The sequence below is a fragment of the Dipodomys ordii genome, unplaced genomic scaffold, assembly GCF_000151885.1.
Source record: "Dipodomys ordii isolate 6190 unplaced genomic scaffold, Dord_2.0 Scaffold4, whole genome shotgun sequence".
In the NCBI taxonomy this organism is placed as follows: Eukaryota; Metazoa; Chordata; class Mammalia; order Rodentia; family Heteromyidae; genus Dipodomys; species Dipodomys ordii.
The window spans coordinates 19211927-19227973 of NW_012267220.1; the positions used below are offsets into that span (position 1 = coordinate 19211927).

General features: G+C 39.6%; 1 protein-coding gene across 1 annotated transcript in view; it reads left to right on the forward strand.

The window, feature by feature from the left end:
* Positions 1-12697, forward strand: part of Asah1 (N-acylsphingosine amidohydrolase (acid ceramidase) 1) — a 26452-nt gene extending 13755 nt beyond the window's left edge. The window contains exons 3-14 of the mRNA XM_013026207.1: positions 1150-1240; positions 1626-1712; positions 3120-3198; positions 4797-4871; positions 6057-6102; positions 7279-7423; positions 7889-7943; positions 8073-8154; positions 8870-9001; positions 9357-9480; positions 10608-10664; positions 12190-12697. Coding sequence (XP_012881661.1) covers positions 1150-1240; positions 1626-1712; positions 3120-3198; positions 4797-4871; positions 6057-6102; positions 7279-7423; positions 7889-7943; positions 8073-8154; positions 8870-9001; positions 9357-9480; positions 10608-10664; positions 12190-12279 — 1063 coding nt within the window. The 3' untranslated portion in view covers positions 12280-12697. The remainder of the gene's footprint in view (positions 1-1149; positions 1241-1625; positions 1713-3119; positions 3199-4796; positions 4872-6056; positions 6103-7278; positions 7424-7888; positions 7944-8072; positions 8155-8869; positions 9002-9356; positions 9481-10607; positions 10665-12189) is intronic.
* Positions 12698-16047: the final 3350 nt, after the last annotated feature.

Below are 16047 nucleotides of genomic sequence, written 5' to 3' on the forward strand. Positions count from 1 at the left end.
GTTCACTCAGCAGACCTCCCCCCAAAAAAGTTGATCAATAACTGAATGCTCCATCCTTAAAAGCAATTTCAATTTGGTAAAAAGTGCCAGAAAATGATGTTCCAGTAGTGACAGTAGTTGTTGCAGAGTTCACTCAGCGGACATGTGGCCTAGCTCCATTGATAAGGGAGTGGCCCTTGCTATATCCTCAAAGTGCAAATTACTGTTTATAAGTTAAAGAGTAGGAAGTTGGAGAATAGATATGAGAGAAGACTACTTTGGCTTAGACTTAATATGGAGGATTGAGAAGAGAGAAATAATATACAGGGGAAGAATAGTTTGCCTCAGAGAATTATAAAGGTAGTTTGAAACTAACTTGGGAAGCTAACTTGTCACTTTGGAGCTTCAGAGGTGACCTCATTGTCCATCACTGGAGGCAGTGTTTTGGCATTAGTGTTAGACTGAGAGAATTCTGAAACTAGAAAGCCAATTGTAAGAGTGGGCTAAATCTTTACAGGTATTTAGGAACAACAATAAAAAAAAAGAGTGTTTTCCATCAGCAGTATTTAGCTCATGCAGCTCTTGAGCCACGGTTGATTCTTTTGTGTATCATCAAGTCATAATAACTTTCTGGATTCTGGGTGCTTAATTTTATTATTTATTTAGTGAGGTATTTGAACTTACAGCAAGGTGCTGTCCCTTAGCTTTTTTGCTCAAGGCTATCATTCTACTACTTGAGCCACATCTACCTCTGGCTTTTTGCTGGCTAATTCGAAGTAAAGAGTCTCATGGTTTTTCCTGCCTAGGCTCTCTTTGAACCATGATCCTCAGATCTCAGCCTTTAGAGTATCTAGGATAACAAGTGTGAACCTCCAGCACCCAGCTGCCTTTTTGGCTTTTTGGAACAAGGTCTCACTAAGTGCCAGAATTACAACTACTGCATCTGGCTCAGAATGTCTAATTCTATTCCAAGATTACTGTATATGCAACAATACAGAGGGCAGAAGCATTGGATACAGATTGAGAGAGTACTTTGTTTGCAAGTTTTGGTCTGAGTAACCAATTTCTATATTGTTATTAAGAATATGTGTGTAATTTGTCCTTATAGAGGTCATTAACTCCTTCAGAAAACTGTTTCAGCATTTCAAGATGATATGCCTCTCGTTACAGCTATAGAGGGCTGGTTCCATGGTACACCATAAATCTTGACTTACCACCCTACAAAAGATGGCATGATTTAGTGTCAGACAAGGCACCAAGGGTATGTAGTGATTCCCAGTGTTTTCTTTCTGACTTTAATGAATATAACTGTATTTTTAAAAGAATTTTTCATGAATTAGTTTATATGTATGTTTTAATACTTTTCTGTCATGAATCAGTGTTGATGGTAGAGGTAACTTCTTACTCTTTTTAGTAAATTTTTGCTTCTGTTTTCTTCACTCTATATTATCTCTCTTTAAGAAGCAAATTCCATTTTAAAGATAAAATTGTGTTAACATATTAATTGAAAATATTTTCAAATGATGTTTACTGTTTGATTTAGCCATATATGGGTAAGTTAAAAAATCTGTTTTCATAATATATATATATATATTATTCTTAAATCTTAGCAGTCTTTTATGTATTTAAGTATTTTATTTTTCCAGATAAAGATATTAGTGAATTCCCTGAAGAATGTAGCAAATGCATTTGTGCCAAGTGGAAAAATTATGGAGATGGTGGATCATAAGTTGGTAAGAAATAATTTCCTATGATGAAGTTTAAGCATACACACTCATACATATATACACAAAGTTCCAAAGGTGCTTGGGACTTATTTAAAGAAATAATTCAGCAACCACTTCTCAAGAACTTTGGATATTTTTGTATCTCTTTGGACTTTGGAAGGATTTAAATTCTTGGGTTGGTAATATTAGAGTAACAAGGCACAAAGCATGGAAAAATTTTGGCAGTTAACTGCTCTTCAATGTATGGACTTTTTTACAGAGCAGTGGACAAATCTTCATATTTCACCAGGGAGTATAGAATTTCTTGCCCTTATACTTAGGTTTGTAAGGACACTATTGACTTTTGCTGGGGGCATAGTTTAGCAGTATAGTATTGTGCTTATGGAAAACATTGGTTGGTTTGATTCATATCACAAAAAAAAGAGCAAAACTAAAAAAAAAAATGTTGATTTCTCACTACTACCTAGGTATTTTGCCTAAGTATCTCAGAAATCAGATTTCTCTAGAATGACCAAATGACTCACTCAGCCAAGCCCTGTATTCTGTGGAGATGGAGTCCCCTCAGTGTGTGACCCTTGAAACTCAGTTTTTTTGTTTGTTTGTTTGTTTGTCCGGTCATGGGGCCTGAACTCTGGGCCTGGGCGCTGTCCCTCAGCTTTTCAGCTCAAGGCTAACCTCTACCACTTGAGCCACAGAGCCACTTCTGGCTTTTTTTCTTTTTGCTTATGAGATGCTGGGGAATCGAACCCAGGGCCTCATGCATGCAAGGCAAGTGCTCTACCACTGAGCCACCTTCCCAGCTCCAGAAACTCAGTATTTTTTTTTGTAGGCAGTCACCAAACAATTTAATTTTCCTCTTATTCAGGAAGACTCCATCTCTCATCTTTTTAACTTATTTACAACCAATGGAAGACTTAAGAAATGCCTCCTAGGGAAAAAAATAATATGCTTAGTGAGATCATAACAAATTAGTGAAAAATAGGATTTGTGAACTTTTATCACATTATCTCAGCAAGAGGGCATGAACCTAAATTGGAATCTCAATGTTTGTGAATAGTTGTAGTTGAGAATAAAAGTATGATGTCCACCATTGAAGCTTGCTTGTCTGTCTGTCATTTGCTAACAGTGCAATTAATGCATCTTAAAACAAGATCAATTGTGTAATGTTTAGTCTTAAGCACCTATATAGACACCTGTGACTCTCAGATTGTATATTCTTCTTTGATCTTTCCTCAGTCTATAGAGAGAGCAAGAACTAGAATCAGTCCACCTGTATAATCTCATACAACCCACACTAGGACTTTAGAAAAGAATTCTTATTACCTATTGTGACAGCAATATGTAGGACAAATATCAATGAACCAGATCTCAAAGCATTCTTTTAGAGGAAACAACTGTTAATCTGTTTTTCAGCCTGGTCTACTAGGTACCCTTCCTGGCCCTTTTGAAGAGGAAATGAAGGGGATTGCAGATGTGACTGAAATACCTTTAGGTAAAGTATACTTTGCAACATTTAGAACACTTGATAAAACACTTTTAACATATTTGTATTGAAGAAAGATATACATACAGCAAAGTATAAAGATCTTAATAATAAATAATGCTGCTGAGCACCAGTGGCTCATGCCTGTAATCCTAGCTATTCAGAAGGCTGAGATATCCTTAATTTTTGATGTTTTTTTGAAAACTATTCTTAAAGTTTCATCTCGTAATTTGTAACATCCATTGAAAAAGTTTTTTCATTACTCCAAAATTTTTATTTTAAGCTGCCAAAGCAGTAGAATTATTATTTTTATTACAGGCAATAGTACTTTGCTTTTACAAAAGAGTCAATTGAAAAATTATTTCTCACAAAGATGGATTGATTTTTGCTTATTTTTTTGCTTTTTAATGAACAGTTTGATACAATAGGAACATATCTGCAGTCTACATGAAAAATAAGTTTTTAATTCTTTCATTATGTAAAGAACTCTCATAACTTGGTATGACTCAAGAAAAGAAACCCAAGCAAAGGCAAAGTGCTATTGGCTCACACTTGTGTTCCTAGCTACTCAAGAGGCTGAGATTTGAGGATCAAGGTTCAAAGTCAGCCTAGGCAGAAAAGTCTGTGAGTCTTTTATCTCCAATTAACAGCCAAAAATGGAGATAATGGCTCAAGTAGTAGAGAGAAAAAAAACCAAGGGAGAACAGGAGGCCCCTGAATTTAAGCCCTAATACCAGCACAAAATAATGAAAAGTTTTAGAAAAAGAAAACTGAACAAGAATATAAGTCCTTTGAGTTCAAGAAAAAATTAATGCTGAGTTAGTATTATACAGTTTTGTAAAAATATTTTAAAAGCCAGGCACTGGTAGCTTACACCTTAATCTTAGCTACTCAGGAGGTTAAGATCTAGTCATAGTTTGAAGCTAGCCCAGGGAGGAAAATCTGTGAGACTGAGATCTCCAATAAACTATTCACAAAAAGCTCAAGGTGGAACTGTAGTTCAAGTAGTAGAGAGCTAGCCTTGAGCAAAAGAAGCTCAGGGATAACACCCAGGCCCAGAGTTCAAGCCCCAGGACCGGCAAAAAAAAAAAAAACAATTAAAGATGAAATATTCTACAGTAGCTTTCCTTGGCAACTCGCAGTACACCAGAGATAGATAAATTTTCATATTTAAATTATTCCCAAAAGCTTAAAATGAACAATATTGCTGATCGTTTTGTACATACTATAGCATAGATGTTAGTTCACCCAATTTTCTGTGCCTTTGAGAACTTGTTTATTGTCATCAGTAGAGTCTGAGTAGGTGAGAGGTGCTGGCACCTGTCAGATATTTAGGCACACTGAGGTTGGCTTGTGACATCGACACACACAGAAACATGCTTGGCCACACACACACACACACACACACACACACACACAGAGTGAAGATACTTTTCTAAAAACATTTTTCAGAGTTTGGGTTTTGATCATTGGCAGACTTTGTAAGTGAGGTTATTGAGTGAGGTTTATGAGTGCGGCCTTTACTATTGAACCCCAGAACTACCAAAAACAGGTTTGTTGTCATGGTTCTATATATTAACAAATCTTTCCCTTCTGCTTCCTCACAGGAGAGATAATTTCATTCAATATTTTCTATGAGCTTTTTACTATGTGTACATCAATAATAACAGAAGACAAAGAAGGTAATATATGCTAAAGAAGGGTGGGTAGTGCACAGTAAGACATAAAAGAAAAATCTTTCTTAAAAAGTTTGTTTTTTCCCCCCAAAGTGGAATTAATCACCAAAAAGTTAGAAGTAGAGCTGTGGCTCAAGTGGTAGAGCACCAACACCAATCTTGTATGGAAAAGCCAAATAACAGTGCCCAGGCCTTGAGTTTAAGCCACAGTACTGGCACACAAACACACAAAAAAAACCTACCACTTCACATCCAGGTTTATTCTGTATATGTTCCATATACCTCTATATATTAGTAAATGCTGTAAGTATACTGAAAACTAGTCTTATAACCCCTCCACTTCCTACCAAAGTATAATTCAAACATGGAGAAAATGGCAAGAAGTGTTTGAGACTAGAAATGTTACTTGGCTCATAGTCTGCCTATGATCATCTGCATTATGTAGTAGACAGGAGGAAAAGGACTATGGTTCTGCATGCAATGACATGAGTTTTGCTGGAGGCTAATTACAAATATCCTCCCACCATGTTAAGCCAGGGATCCCTATGTATAGCAGTCTCCTATTCCTACATTATCCTGGCTAGTCTACAGAGTCCAAAGCATAAGATAGCTTGCCCAATTTACCCTTACTTTTGATCTATACTCTGGGTATAAAGTTTGTCCACATCTAATCCTCGAAATTAGTTACAGGAGGAAGCTATGAGTAAGCCATATTCATTGGGGCGAAGATATCTTTGCCCTTCCTGATAGAACTATGTCAAAGTTGGTCCAAGAAAGGCCCTGTCCCTTTAATCATATTCTGGTCTTTTTTTTTGGGGGGGGGGTCCGGTCGTGGGGCCTGAACTCTGGGCCTGGGCGCTGTCCCTCAGCTCTTCAGCTCAAGGCTAGCACTCTACCACTTGAGCCACAGCGCTACTTCCAGCTTTTTTCTTTTTGATTATGTGGTGCTGAGGAATCGAACCCAGGGCTTCATGCGTGCAAGGCAAGCGCTCTACCACTGAGTCACCTTCCCAGCCCCCATGTTCTGGTCTTGACTAGATCTCTGTACGCTCAGTTGTTGGAGTATCTTGGTGATGTGCAGTGATTCCAGTTTACTCATGTTGTCAAGCTGCTTAAGTGTCCAGCTGTGATTGGGAATCTGAGTACTACCTTAACTGTGACATGTGTCTCTTCTGATTACCTTCTGAATAGGTCATCTTCTACATGGAAGAAACATGGACTTTGGAGTGTTTCTTGGGTAAGCGTTACTTAATAACGTTATTCCATAAGAAATATAGATTGTATTACCTTGATGAAAAGATAGTCCAATTCCATGCCTACTATATGGCCGTAAGTGAACATGACTGGATTCTTTAGTATCAAGGCATGTTTTCTGTAAACTGAAGGTTTTTTTTTTTCTTGTGAAAATACTGTACAGAGGGGTTACAATTACATGGGCAAGATAATGAGTACATTTCTTATCAAGCATTGTAGCCTCCTCCTTTGTTTCCCCTTCCCACCCCTTTGTAAACTGAAGGTTTGATTCTGCTACTTAAAGATAATAATAAAAAAATTTTAAATGCAGTGAAGAAAAAAAGTTTGATTCTAAAAAGTTGCACCTCGGGAATAGAAATCAGGACCACTCTTGAAAGCTACAGATGAATACATTACTTATTTCTTAGAAGGAAAAGAAACATTGTTCTCTACTTCTCTTCTAGACCTTCCTGAAATAAATAAGAGTTTGTAATAAAGACCTACATTAGAATATGGGGCCCATTATCTATATAGTCAGTGTGGCATGGGGAGAGTTACTCAATTTCGTTCAGCCTCAGATTTGTATTCTGAAAACAGAAGATAAACTACCCTGTATAAGTCATCTGCATATAGCTGTGACAAAAATATCGATGGGAACAATTTTAAATGAGGAAAGGTTTATATTGGCTCATGGCTGAGAGGTTTCAGTCCATGATCAGCTGCTTTTAAAACTGGTGAAGGCAGGTCATCATTCTGTGGAAGTGTGTAGTAGAGGAGACTGCACACTTCATGGCCATGGAAGCTGGTGGACAAAGGTGCCCAGGACCAGCTATAACTCCCAAAGGCATGTATTTCAGGACCTTCCCCCTTTACCTACGAAGCCCCCTCCCCTAAGTTTCTGTCATTTCCCAAAAACTCATCAAATTATGATGCTACTAGGGCCCTCAGGATCCAACCCCTTCCTCCAAACCCACCTCTCAACATGGCTACATTTCGGACCCATCCTTTCACACATAATGATTTTTGAGACTTTCAGAGCCAAACCATAACAAACCTAATAGTGTAAAGGTCTTATTAGGCTCGATCACCTGTGGTTTTGCAGATAAAGCACCTATGATAATGCTTAATGTTCCTCTTAATCTTCAACTGTTCTTAAATATCACCAAAATTTGTCTTCTAGGTGGAATGTAAATAATAATACCTGGGTCGTAACAGAGGAACTAAAACCTTTAACAGTGAATTTGGACTTCCAAAGAAACAATAAAACCGTTTTTAAGGCTACAAGCTTTGCTGGCTATGTGGGCATGTTGACAGGATTCAAACCAGTAAGGAATTTGTTGTTACATACTTCTGTGAATTGTATGGAGTCCTGCTTTTACATGTGGGAAGGGTTGAGTCCAAGAAAATAAGGACCTGAAAAGAATATGAAGCTCCATTCCATCCCCTGTACATCTTGTCACTTCATCAGTATGCATATAAATGAAATGCTTAGCCTGGTTTGAGTGTGGTCAGCAGTCAGGCGCTGAGAGTCAGCATCTGGGATCCAGCCTCTGTCTCCTGCTCATATAGGCCAGTCATATGTGAATTTTCTGTTCTTCTGTTTCCTGTCTAAAAAATATCAACAGTAATAACCCATCCAACTTATAGATGTGAAAATCTTTGAACTCAAAAAAAGCCTTGTTCTTTACAGTGTTCCTTACCCGTTCTGATATACCACATTGTAATTCTGGAGGGAAGGCCTTAAAGAGAATAGTTGACAATTCTGACTATGTTGCTTTGTCTTTTCTCAGGGACTATTTAGTCTTACACTAAATGAACGTTTCAGTATGAATGGCGGTTATCTGGGTGAGTAGTCTGTTCAGAGGTGAAAGGTCCACAGCCTTTATAAGAGGATGGTTGGACTGTGTTTTGTAGTTAAGAGAAGTCTCACTATGTCCAGGTCCTGTGACACTATATATGTGTGATCTCTTCCAGGTATCCTAGAATGGATTCTGGGAAGGAAAGATGCCACGTGGATAGGGTTTATGACAAGATCAGTTCTGGAAAATAGTACAAGGTGAAGTGGTTTACTGCCTTATTATCAGATATGCCATTTATTTTAAATTACTTACTCTAGGATATAAGCCCCAAGTTAATACCCATAGAGGAACTGTTACAGAATTTGTTAGGTGAATCGTTGACACACACAGGGAATTACTCTTTGTGTGTATTGCATGCCCTTGTAGCATGAACAATAAAATTATTTACAAGTGTTAAAGAGATATTGGAAGGCACCAACATGTTGTAGTCTTCTGTGATGCAGGAATCTTACATTTGAAAATTGCTTTCCTTCAGTTCCCACCACATCCAATTGACTTAGAACAAGTTGACCTTGATTCGAGATTTAATACTTCCCAATGATTCAGAGTTATTCAGTGATTCAGAGTTATTCTTCAAGTCATCACTTAAATTTTTAAGAGCTCTAATTTTCAAGGTTGCTTTGTATTTTCTCAGTTTTATATACTGTGATTGTTTTGTCTGTTGAGGGACAGGCGTAGACAATAAGGCAGGAGGATCCTCTTTTTGAAGTCGTTTTATTTCTCCCTCAGATGAGGAACCTGCTGAGACCCCTCCCTTATATCTTAGTAGCCACCTATGAAGATTGTTCCTACTGGAAATGCTGTTCACCATGGTTTTGAAAAAAGTGCCATAGACACTTTAGTTTCTACAAAAGTAACACATTTACATTCCAAGTCATCTAAAATGCTTACTTTTTTCTTTTAATCCTGTAGTTATGAAGAAGCCAAGAATATATTGACTAAAACTAAGATATTGGCTCCAGCATATCTTATCCTGGGAGGCAACCAGTCTGGGGAGGGTTGTGTGATTACACGAGAAAGGAAAGACTCTTTGGATGTATTTGAGTAAGTATATTTGTTAAGGCAAAAAGGTATAAATGAAAGCCCAGACTGAGGGCTGGGAAGGTGGCTCGATGGTAGAGTACTTGCCTTGCATACATGAGGCCCTGGGTTCAATTCCTCAGTACCACATAAACAGAAAAAGCCATAAGTGGTATTGTGGCTCAAGTGGTAGAGCGCTAGCCTTGAGTTGAAGAGCTGAGGGACAGCGCCCAGGCCCAGAGGTCAGGCCCCAGAACCAACAACAAAAAGAAAAAGAAAAGAAAGCACAGACTGACATATGTACAGATTTAAGACATGAAGACTTAGAATAAATCTCTCTCTCTCTCTCTCTCTCTCTCTCTCTCTCATTTTAATACAGACTCAATCCTAAACAGGGTAGATGGTATCTGGTACAAACAAATTATGACCGATGGAAAAGCCCCTTCTTCCTTGATGATCGCAGAACACCTACACAGATGTGTCTAAACCGCACAACCCAAGAGGTACTTTGCATTGTAATATGTAAAAGAAACTGTCTCCTTTAGGAACTAGTATTGACATTCTTTGGCCTTCAAAAAATAAACATAGCTGGGTGCCAGTGGTTCACGCCTGTAATCCTAGCTACTCAGGAGGCTGAGATCTGAGATTGCCATTCAAAGCCAGCCTAGGCAGGAAAGTCTGTGAGACTCTTATCTCTAATTAACCATCAGAAAACTAGAAGTGGCACTGTGGCTTATGTTGGTAGAGCACTCACTTTGAGCTGAAAAGCTCAGGGACCGCGCCCAGGCCCAGAATTCAAGCCACACAACCAACAAACAACAACAACAAAAAACCCACATTATGCAGTATCTCTAGACAGTCCTCACTGAGGTTTTGTGGGTGATTTTGGTTTTGGAGGTTTTTTCCTTGGGGGGTGGGGGGGGCTTGAACTCAGTGCCTGGGCACTGTCCATAAACCCTTTTGCTCAAGGCTAGCACTTTACCACTTGAGCTAGAGCTCCACTTCCAGCTTTTTGGTAGTTAATTGGAGACAAGAGTCTCTTTTCTGCCCATGCTGGCTTTGAACCATGATCTTAGATCTCAGCCTCCAGAGTAGATAGGATTACAACTGTAATCCTTGGTTTTGTTACCAGGCACTCTTCCACTTGAGCCATGCCTCTAGCCTTTATTTTCTTGAACTCAGGGTCTAGGCACTGTCCCTGAGCTTTTTTGCTCAAGGCTAGCATTCTACCACTTGAGCCATAGCTCCACTTCCAGCTTTTTTGGTAGAAATGAGTCTCATAGACTATCCTGTCTATGCTGGTTTTGAACCATGCTACTCAGATCTCAGCTTCCTGAATAGCAAGGATTATAGTTGTAAGCCACTGTGTACAAAATTTTGCTGTAGTGTCCCTTTTATTACTCTAATGCTAGCTTTCATCTGTGAAGTTAAATAACAGGTTAGAATTGAAAAAAAGATAGAAGAAAAGGAAAATGCATTAGAAGCATTAACTGTTTTAGCAGTGTATAAAGGAAATTCCTTTAGGGAAGGGGACTGAAAGATGTTTCAGTGGCTAATGACCCATTTGTGTGGATGGACGCTGCTGACAGCTCTCTTTAACTTACTTAAGGAAACTGTTTTTATGTCCTAGAACCTGTCATTTGCAACTTTATATGATGTCCTGTCAACAAAGCCTGTTCTCAACAAGGTATTTATATATACAAATATGTATATATACACATATATATTTCCTTTCAGGGAAAGAATCTGATTCTGTTTTTTTGTCTTCTCCTGTTATCTTAGATCATTTTGAGCTTAGAAATGATATTCAGCTTAAGGATGAACATATTTCAGAATATTTTTAAAATAGGTATTTTGTGTGGCTGAAAACATAACTTTCAAAACATGATAAAGTTGCTATGGCTTAATGTTTTTTTTTTGTGTGTGTGTGTGTGTGTGTGTCGTGGGGCCTGAACTTGGCCTGGGCGCTGTCCCTCAGCTCTTCAGCTCAAGGCTAGCACTCTACCACTTGAGCCACAGCGCCACTTCCGGCTTCTTTTTGCCTATGTGGTGCTGAGGAATCGAACCCAGGGCCTTACACATGCAAGGCAAGCGCTCTAGCGCTCTACCACTGAGCCACCTTCCCAGCCCCAAATTGTTGTTTCAAGCTTTACATATAAGCAGATATAACCTAAATAAAAGGTTATGTGTAGCATTGTACTCCTTACTTTTCCCTGTCTCTGTCAGAATCACTATGCTGTGTGTGTTGACAAGGTAGGATTTCCCGTGGCTCTTTCATGTTCCTTTATTTTGTCCCCACATTATAAGTGAGAAACACAGTTTTGTGATTACCCCACTTGCTAATAGTCTTTGTGCATTCTGCATATACCCCCCTTCTACTATCTCATTCCTGTCTCTTCTTTTTCATTATACCTTCTGCCTCATAATCTGTAAAGCATACCTGCCGGAAGTCCTTCTCCCCTGTGAGATCTGGATCAGTACTTAGCTCCTGTAGAAAAGGCTTCCTTCAGTTCACTAACCTGCCATAGTGTGCTCCTGTTGCCCATACCAGCCCTGTGTGTGCTCACATAGATGCTTTACATGCTCTGCACAACCCTTGTGTGAGTGTAGTTGTGTGCTTTCAGTGTGGAACTGCCAGTTTCATCATTGTGTTCCAACTGCTGTGAGGGGAGAGAGAGCCAACAGTAACCTCTTTCAACACAATATAATCCTTAGGCTTCGTATGACTGCCAGTTATACATTGAGTAGGGTTAAGTGCAGCTTAATGGTTGTGAGGCAGTGTACTGCTTAGGAGTAACCTCTTGTAAGCAAACAGGGAGGGCCTGGGAAGGTGGCTCAGTGGTAGAGCGCTTGCCTTGCATGCTTGAGGCCCTGGGTTCGATTCCTCAGCACCACATAAGCAAAAAGAAAAAAAGCCGGAAGTGGTGCTGTGGCTCAAGTCTGAAGAGCTGAGGGACAGTGCCCAGGCCCAGAGTTCAGGCCCCATGACCGGACCCCCCAAAAAAAAGAAACAGGGATTATCCCAAGGCTATTAATATATTGTTAACTGATGTTGGATGTCTTAATATGATTATAAAATATCAGTAGACTATGTTGTATATTATTAGTATGTAGTTGTTTAATATTAAATAATTTTATAAAGCAAATTCTTGAGGGACAGAAATGATACCTTAGAATTGAAAAGTTCTTTAAAAACAACTTTTATCTTTCAGCTGACAGCGTTTACAACCTTGATTGACGTTACCAAAGGTCAATATGAAACTTACCTGCGGGACTGCCCAGACCCTTGTATAGGTTGGTGAGCGCGCATCCAGCCTACTGCTCATGCATTCCAATTTGTGAAGATGCAATGTCCAGCATGACTGGCTCGAGCAGCTTCCGGTCTTACCCAGGGGTTGAGAGACTCCAGGCCCATTCTTGGTGGGTCATGAGCATGTCCTTTTTTGGACACCTACAACTGCAGATTGTTTTTTGCACACAGAAATTGATTCTTCATAATTACAGGTCACTTTTTCAAGTGGAGCAAAGCAGTCATCTAGAATTTGCTGAATATCATTTCACTATGGCATTTGGGGATGGAATGAGGAGTTAAATCATTGTAGGACTTACAATGAAAAATGATGAATTTTTATTTATTTGAAATTAACCAAAGTTCTCTGCAGGTTAATCCATTGCCCTATGGAATGTAAAAATAAATAACCCACATTATTCAGTTTTTCACTTTTATCTACATATTTGTGTTTGTGTATGTGTGTGTGGTTTTAACTACTATCAATAGACTGCCTTTTGCTGTTATAATGCAGCAATATAATTGACAACTAAAGGAATGAGATAAACAATCAGTATGTCTTTTAGAGGGCGATAAAGATACCTTTAACTGTCTAAAGAAGTACCTTTGGGGATTCTTATCACTACGCATGGAAGTCTTTTGTGAAGAAAACTGAGGTATTCTCTTTTTCATAATTACCCTACTTCCCAATAACCCCAGGAAGTTGCTCACTTCCAAAACAGCTCCAGATTGTGTAAATTAGTACACATGTCAAAAACTTAAAAAAAATAAAACCAGGTACTAGTGGTTTGTACCTGCAATCCTAGCTGCTCAGGAGGCTGAGATCTGAGGATTGTGATTTTAAGCCAGCTGAGGCAGGAAAATCTGAGACTCTTATCTCCAGTTAACCACCAAAAAAACCAGAAGTGGAGGTATGCTCAAGTGGTAGAGTGCTAGCCTTGAGTGAAAAAGCTAAGAGATAGTGCCCGGGCCCTGAGTTCTAGCCTTAGCACCAGCACACATGAACACACACACAACCTTGAAAAAAGAAAGTGAATTTATTTTAAATTCGTACAGAATTATCTTTCATTTAATAAGTTTTTTGTACTTTGTTTTTTTTTGGGGGGGGTCCAGTTGTGGGCTGAACTCTGGGCCAGGGTACTGTCCCTCAGCTCTTCAGCTCAAGGCTAGCACTCTACCACTTGAGCCACAGCACCACTTCGAGCTTTTTCATTTTGCTTATGTGGTGCTGAGGAATCGAACCCAGGGCCTCAGGCATGCAAGGCAAGCACTCTACCACTGAGCCATCTTCCCAGCCCAGTTTTGTACTTCTAATCTTAGTTTATTATTTTTCAGTAATAACCTGTTAATCATCTTATCACAATTAATTATGAAGTAGATGCCCTATGTTACAGGATGCTTCTACTTTATTTTGTACCATCTCTGTTGTATGCATAGCGAGCAGCTTTGGAAGTGATGTCAGTCAGCACTCATGCATATTGACTGGGTGTGTATATCTATGTTGGTTTGAGGGTGGGGGTTATTATCGAGAAATACAAGCTGTACATAATATGAGTTAAATAACAGGTGTTATGTAAGTGGGTTATTAAACAAATGACTAAAGGGTCACAATCTTACATGACTAATACTTACCACCTCTTAACTAATAGTGTCAGCCCAGTTGGAGGAGTTCAGAGGCACCATTTCCCCCAGACAACAGCAGGTCCTTCCACAGAACAATAGTAACACCAGGATTATTTTTTTAAAAAAAGAGGAATTACAAGAGGATTTGTACTAAAATAAGATTGAATTAATGAAAAAAAAACCTTCAGATTTTGACCCTCTTACAAGAATTAAGTCAGGTAAACTTGATGTTTTTTTAATGTAGTATCCTTTGATGTTAATGATGATACAAGAAGTCAGATAATTGTTTCAAGCTAATTCCTCAGGTACAAGTGGAAGAGTAGGGGAAATTACTGGCATTGAATTTTAACTCATTTAAAAGTGGTGAAGAGGACTGGGAAGGTGGCTCAATGGTAGAGTGCTTGCCTTGCACGCATGAGGCCCTCAGTTCAACTTTGCAGCACCACATAAGCAGAAAAAGCCAGAAGTGGCGCTGTGGCTCAAGTGGGAGAGCCCTAGCCTTGAGCTGAAGGACAGCACCCAGGCTCAGAGTTCAGGCCCCATGGCCAAAAAAAACACAAAAGTGGTAAAGAAACTCTAGTGTGTGTGTGTGTGTGTGTGCATGCGTGCGTGCGTGTGTGTGTGTGTGTGTGTGTGTGTGTTTCCTATGAGGACGTTAACCACAATGTTGGTTATGGCTCTACCTGATTAGTGGTCAATCTGATTTGAATTTAAGAGGAAAACAATTTTCCCTGGATATTATTTTGACTGATTTTTTTTCTTTCTTTTTTATTTTGTCAGTCCTGGAGCTTGAACTCAGGGCCAGGGCACTGTCCCTTAGCCTCTTTGCTCAAGGCTAGTCCACAATACTTAAGCCACAGCACCACTTTCAGCTTTTTCTGAGTAGTTTATTGGAGATGAGTCTCACAGACTTTCCTGTCCGAGCTGGCTTTGAACTGTGATCCTCAGATCTCAGCCTTCTGAATAGCTAGTACTACAGGTGAGAACCCCTACACCACCCAGTGACTTTTTAAAATATATTTGACAAAAGTCAAATCTGGATCCAAAGAATGAGCTATCATTTATCTGTCTAGCTTTAATAGTGTAACTTAAGAGGAAGTGGATCACACCTATATTCCTTCACACATGCAGCTTTAATAACATCTTGCTAATAGATCCTGCTTCCGCCCGTGCTCTCTGTGTACCAGGCCTTGCACAGGTGCGGCTATAATGCACAAGCCTACTCAGTTTTCTCAACAAACAATTATGCTTGAAGTCTTTCTTGGCAGTGATGGATGGAAGTTTCAGTGACTTGCTCTAAGTTGTACCACGAGCAGGCATGAAAACAGAGGTGGCAGTGTCCAGCTCTAAGCTGCCACAACACTGCTGTGTAACTACAAGCAGAACAAGCCATCTTCCATGTAACACCCCCGATTGTGGTGGTAACCCCCAGACTGTGGTGCTGAATGTGCCACCACTTGGGCTCAGCCATCTGCTGGTTCTCCAGAAAACACATGCGCTTCCAAAGGCACTGGAAACTTTGTGGGATTAGGAACCAGTAACAATGTGTTCATCTGACAAGTTACTTGTTTTTTTACTAGCCCAAGTCTATGTTCAACTTGTGATTTACCAAAAGACCTCAGTCGTTTTCTGTACTTGTGACCACCTCCTCATTTGTTCCCCTCGTCTTCCTTTTAATTGTAGTTATGGGAAACACTCTAACGGCACTTGATCTTTGCTGCTGTAATTTTGCGTCTATACTGAACTACTCTGTGGACATATGTTGCCCTTCTGCCTGGAGGAAAAGCATACTACTTCTGTGTTCAGAGACTTCTTGAATTGCCATAAAGTCTCCCATCTGTCTTGCTACCAATTAGATACAACTCCCTAGCAATCAGAACTGTCTCTGGTGACCCAAACCAGAAAGAAAATTCCCATTTGTTTTGTCTATTTTCTATCCTATCTGAAAGCCTTATGGAAAATCTTACGTGTAGCACTGGGAAAGGTGAGGAACATGTTCCTGCCTCAAGGACCGCTACTCTGCAGGGTCCTCTGGGAGAGAAAAGAGCCAGGAGCCAGTGGCTCATGCCTGTGATCCAGGCTACTCAGGAGACTGAGATCTGAGGATCTTGGTTCAAAACCAGCCCAGGCTGGAAAGTCCATGAGATTCCTGTCTTCA